Here is a 6,158-nt window from a genome sequence, read left to right on the forward strand (position 1 = left end):
GATTTCACGCAAAGAGAACATCCAGGAAATGTGGCAATAAACTTGAAGCAGAAATAGGTGCTGCTTTAACCTTTATTCTAGATTCCCTCGCGAGCAGGAAAATCTGTGCTTTAGATGTGGTATGTGTGTTATTACTGAAGAAGCTGAGATTCCCAGCATATTTACCCCAATGGCATCAATGATATCAGTAGATGTCCCTGACAAAATCTCATTTGGGTTTTGGGATGGAATGGCTGCATTATTTTGGCAAAGGGTTCTGGTAAGGGATGAGAGTTGCTCTGTAGATGAAGATAAATAAATACTGTGGATCCAGGATATCGGCTCAGTACATCCCTCAGAGGTGCAATGCGAATAGAATCAACACACTTTGGTTAATTGTTACGAGAATTGATCATCATCTATTATTTTAAGAGCTAAGCCACTATCTATGATATACGAATGAAGCAGAGGATTAAATTTAAGGCAGTTCTGTTTTGAGTCAATGGGCTCCACTGTACACCTATCCCTTCTTCACTCCTGCCCACCACCAACTACCCACAACTTTACTAGCACTGGCACCAGGGAAGTAGGGTTAAAATTAGATTCTGCTCCTAGTTTGCTGGCTCTACACAATTTTGTTTGCAAAGACCCAAAGGCTTTGCAAGTCCAGTACAATGTTACATGGCCATCATCAGTGAGGACTGAATGCAATTTGATGTCATGTGCCTGCAAGAAATACATATGAAGTCCCTGAATCACATCTCGGGAACTGAATTTAGGTCAAATATGCATGGAATATCAATGGATGATCAGTCAGGTTCTGAGCAAAAAAAGGTTCTGCAGAGATCTCTTATTTTAAATTAACTTGTAACATGGGCACTTATTGTCCATGCCTTGTTAGCTTTCAGAAATTGGTGGTGCTCTGCCAAAAGGCAGCATAGTTAAATTGTCATTTAACGGTGACCATAGTGTTTAGGGGATCAGAGGTGGAGAAGGTAAGCAGATTTAAGTTCTTGGGAGTCACGGTCTCGGGCATTGTGAAGAAAGTATATCAGTACCTCTACATCTTCAGAAGGTTTGGCATGACATTGGAAACCATGGCATATTTCTACAGATGTATGGTGGAAAGTGTGCTGACCGGCTGCATCTCAGACTTGTTTGGGGACACCAATGCCCCCAAGGGAAAAGCCCTGCAAAAGGTAGCAAACACAGCCAAGGACATCTTCACCATCAAGAAAATCTACAGCAATGGTTCTCAACCTTCTTTCTTTTCACTCATATTCCCTATGCCACAAGTGCTCTGTGATGAGTAAGGGATTGCTTAAGGTGGCATGTGGATGGAAAGAAAAAGTTTGGAAACCACTGTTTTAATTATACCTAATTGACTTGTTATGTGCATGGTTTCATAACTCCAAAGGAAATGGACCAATTACAATTTTTCTCAAGCAACAATTCAGTAACAGTTCAGTCTAGAGCAGTGATTCTCAACCTTCCCTCCCACTCACAGACCACCATAAGCAATCCCTAACTAATCACAGAGCACTTATGGCATAGAGATTACTTAAAGTGGAATGTGAGAGGAAAGAGAAAGGTTAAGAACCACTGGTCTTCAGGGAATGCTGCCATCAGAAAGCAACAGGAATCATCAAGGATCCACACCAGCCAGCACACACACTGTTGTCCCTGCTACCATCAGGCAAATGGTACAGGTGCCACAAGGCTCACACCAGCAGGTTCAGGAACAGCTGCTACCCCTCCACCATCAACAACAAACTCAGTCAGGGACTTATTTAAGGACTGTTACTTTTGCACTTTATTGATTTTTGTTTACTCTGTATTGCACAGTCAGTTTGTTTACATTTCTTTCTTTGTTTATGTGTGTATATTGAGTCCATATAACCATATAACCACTTACAGCACAGAACAGGCCAGTTCAGCCCTACTAGTCCATGCCATAACAAATCCCCACCCTCCTAGTCCCACTGACCAGCACCCGGTCCATACCCCTCTAGTCCCCTCCTCTCCATGTAACGATCCAGTCTTTCCTTAAATGTAACCAATGATCCCGCCTCAACCACATCTGCTGGAAGCTCATTCCACGTCCCTACCACCCTTTGCATAAAGAAATTTCCCCTCATGTTCCCCTTATAATTTTCCCCCTTCAATCTTAAACTATGCCCTCTAGTTTGAATCTCCCCCACTCTAAATTGAAAAAGCCTATCCACATTTACTCTGTCTGTCCCTTTTAAAATCTTAAACACCTCTATCAAGTCCCCCCTCAATCTTCTACGCTCCAGAGAAAAAAGCCCCAGGCTGCACAACCTTTCACTGCAACTTAAACCTTGAAATCCTGTCAACATTCTCGTGAACCTTCTCTGCACTCTCTCTATTTTGTTTATATCTTTCCTATAATTTGGTGACCAAAACTGTACACAGTACTCCAAATTTGGCCTTACCAATGCCTTGTACAATTTCATCATAACCTCCCTACTCTTGAATTCAATACTCCGATTTATGAAGGCCAACATTCCAAATGCCTTCTTCACCACACCATCTACCTGAGTATCAGCCTTGAGGGTACAATTTACCACAACTCCTAAATCCCTTTGTTGCTCTGCACATCTCAATAGCCTACCATTTAATGCATATGACCAATTTAGATTTGCCTTTCAAAAATGTAACACCTCACACTTATCTGTATTAAATTCCATCAGCCATTTCTCAGCCCACACCTCCAGCCTTCCTAAATCACCTTTTAATCTACAGTAATCTTCCTCACTGTCCACAACACCACCAATCTTTGTATCATCCGCAAACTTGCTTATCCAATTCTCCACCCCTACTTCCAGATCGTTAATATATATAACAAACAATAGTGGACCCAGGACCGAACCCTGAGGAACTCCACTAGTCTCCGGCCTCCAATTGGACAAACAATTTCCTACCACTACTCTCTGACACCTCCCATCCAACCATTGCTGAATCCATTTCACTACCTCCTTATTTATACCTAATGCCTCCACATTTTTTCCTAACCTCCTGTGGGGAACTTTGTCAAAAGCTTTACTAAAGTCTAAATAGACAATATCCACAGCTTTCCCTTCATCAACCTTTTTTGTAACCGTCTCAAAAAACTCAATCAGGTTTGTCAAGCATGATCTACCCCTGACAAAACCATACTGATTACTCCCTATCAATCCCTGTACCTCCAAATATTTGTAAATACCATCCCTCAGAACACTTTCCATCAACTTACCCACCACAGACGTCAGACTTACGGGTCTATAATTCCCAGGTTTACATTTGGACCCTTTCTTAAACAGCAGAACCACATGCGCCACCCTCCAATCCTTTGGCACTACCCCCGTGACCAGTGACATCCTAAATATCTCTGTTAATGGCCCCACTATCTGTCCACAAGCCTCCCTGAGTGGCCTTGGGAATATTTTGTCCAGTCCCGGAGATTTATCAACCTTGATCTTTTTCAACACAGTCAATTTTTCCCCCCTGCTCTATCAATATAGTAGTTTTGCCACGCCCACAAGGAATAGAATCTGAGGGTTTTTATGTGTACACTGACAATAAATCTGAATCTGAATGCTATTACAGCACCGGTGACCCAGGTTTGAATCCATGGTTGTCTGCAAGGAGTTTGTATGTTCTCCCTATGTGGGGTTTCCTCTAGGTGCTCTGGTTTCCTCCCACCATTCAAAACCTATGGGGGTTGTAGGTCAATTAGGGTATTTAAACTGCACAGTCCTTGCTCCAGAAAGCCTTGTTACTGAATGTCTAAATTAAAAAATAAATAAACATAGTTTTTTGAAAAGGCAACCACCACAGTCAAGTGTGCCCATAGCATATGGAGTCCATGGATGAATGAATGGTCATACATCTGAAGATGGAAATATGACTGAGTCTTGGAATTGATAATGTTCCCAGGCACCTGCAGCCCTATTCTTTCAAGTTGGATGAGACCAGAGCACTGTTGAAATGACTGCTTACTGTAATTGGGGAAGTGCGTCCTACAGCTGGTCCACAAGATCCGCTGATGGTGGATGTTTAGACAAGTGGATTAGATACAAACTGAGCCATTGGTTTGCCTTCTTCTTCTGGCTTGTCTTTCCCAATGGCTGCTAACAAAATCAAATCTCTATTCAGTGGCACAACTGCAAAATTTGTTTCATCTCAAACTTTTCTGCAGTTGCTTAGTAGTGTCAGCAGTATATCTGCTCTGAATAACAGTGACATATCAGCTCCATCAGTACTTTTATTTGCATTCTTGTCTATAGAATTAACTGTGACAATTTATCATCAAAGATTATGCCCTTGAGATAAGAAGACATTTTAAAATACATCTTTACTGTAGCCCGGATTGATTCCTCAGAAGTTCTATATCACAGACTATCATTTAGATGCTTTCATTTATCCACATAAAGCTGGGAGCCTCATACAGGGAACATGTGTGTAGGATTACCTATCTATTTTGTGGAAGCAGTAAAATTTGTGTGCTGTCCATACTTTCTAGCAATATAGAAGTCCTTTTGGCCCATTGAATCCACACCAGCTCTCAGAACAATCCTATCAGTTCTCCATTCTCCTCTTATTTCACCAAATCCTTGTGTCTCTTTCAGCAAATTTCCCCTAGTTCTCCTGCCACCCATATTTCCTAGAGGTAAGATAAACCAGTTAACCCACCAATTCAGCTATTGTATTTTGGAAAGGCAAATCTAAATAGGTCATATACATTGAATGGTAGGCTATTGAGGAGTGCAGAGCAACAAAGGGATTTAGGAGTTATGGTAAATAGTACCCTCAAAGTTGATACTCAGGTAGATAGAGTGGTGAAGAAGGCATTTGGAATGTTGGCCTTCATAAATCGGAGTATTAAATTCAAGAGTTGGGATGTTATGATGAAATTGTACAAAGCATTGGTGAGGCCAAATTTGGAGTACTGTGTATAGTTTTGGTCACCAAATTATAGGAAGGATATAAACAAAATAGAGAGAGTGCAGAGAAGGTTCACGAGAATGTTGACAGGATGTCAGGGTTTGAGTTACAGAGAAAGGTTGAGCAGCCTGGGGCTTTTTTCTCTGGAGCGTAGAAGATTGAGGGGGGATTTGATGGAGGTGTTCAAGATTTTAAAAGGGACAGAGTGAGTCAACGTGGATAGGCTTTTTTCAATTAAGAGTGGGAGATATTCAAACCAGAGGCCATGGTTTGAGATTGCAGGGGGAAAATTATAAGGGGAACATGAGGGGAAATTTCTTCACGCAAAGGGTGGTTGGGATGTGGAATAAGCTTCCGGCAGAGATGGTTGAAGCAGGAGCGTTATTACATTTAAGGAAAGACTGGATAATTACATGGAGAGGAGAGGACTGGAGGGGTATGGACCGGGTGCTGGTCAGAGAGACTAGGAGGGTGGGGATTTGTTCCGGCATGGACTAGTAGGGCCAAACTGGCCTGTTCTGTGCTGTATATGGTTATATGTGCAAAGAAACTGGAGCACCAGGAGAAATCCGTACAGTCACAGGGAGGCAGCACGCGATCAAACCTGGGTCACTGGGACCCAGCGGCACTACCCATTGGCTAGGTAGAAATCACAGAAATGTTCAGGCAAGATATCTTGCCTCTGAATCTTGTTGGAGGCAGGAGAAGGGGAAAGATCATGAATTATGTTTTTGCCATGAGACAAATTGGTGAGAGATCACAGAAGACGACAATTTGTAAAAGTGAAACTTCAAGACGGCAATGCAGAGTGTCAGTGTGACAATAAACATAAAAGAATGGATTAACCTAACAAACAGGTGCACTGGCAGCTGTCAATTCATGTGGTATCTTACAGTGCTCAGTGGTTTCTCTTTATCTCCAGTGCCCTGACAGACTGCAGGAGCTGAATCGACTGGAGAGTATATTTGAATTAGACAGCTGACACTCGAATGCAAGCACGTTCCTGGATTTGCTTTAGAGATGACTTCACAGGTGCTAGTGGTAGCAATTGTCACTCCCATAGAGCACCTCCACAGCTTTGCCATTTGGAGAACTAAGCTTCTATGTTATCAAAATGGACGGGCTCACTGCCCCGATTCCAACAAGAGGAACTGTCATTTTAGATCTTCCGCTCATGCAGAAAAATCCAACTGCTGCGCCACGGAGAGACTGAAGAGAGAAAGTGACCACTG

The 6,158-nt window shown here is 42.4% G+C and overlaps 1 protein-coding gene across 1 annotated transcript in view; it reads left to right on the forward strand.

Annotated features, from left to right (window-relative positions):
- LOC138765336 (phospholipid phosphatase-related protein type 5-like) overlaps positions 1-5,908 on the forward strand; it is a 161,933-nt gene extending 156,025 nt beyond the window's left edge. Inside the window, exons 6-7 of the mRNA XM_069942378.1 lie at positions 1,023-1,178; positions 5,849-5,908. Of these exons, the coding sequence (XP_069798479.1) occupies positions 1,023-1,178; positions 5,849-5,908 (216 nt within the window). The remainder of the gene's footprint in view (positions 1-1,022; positions 1,179-5,848) is intronic.
- Positions 5,909-6,158: the final 250 nt, after the last annotated feature.

This window comes from Narcine bancroftii, chromosome 5 (genome assembly GCF_036971445.1).
Source record: "Narcine bancroftii isolate sNarBan1 chromosome 5, sNarBan1.hap1, whole genome shotgun sequence".
Taxonomy (NCBI): Eukaryota; Metazoa; Chordata; class Chondrichthyes; order Torpediniformes; family Narcinidae; genus Narcine; species Narcine bancroftii.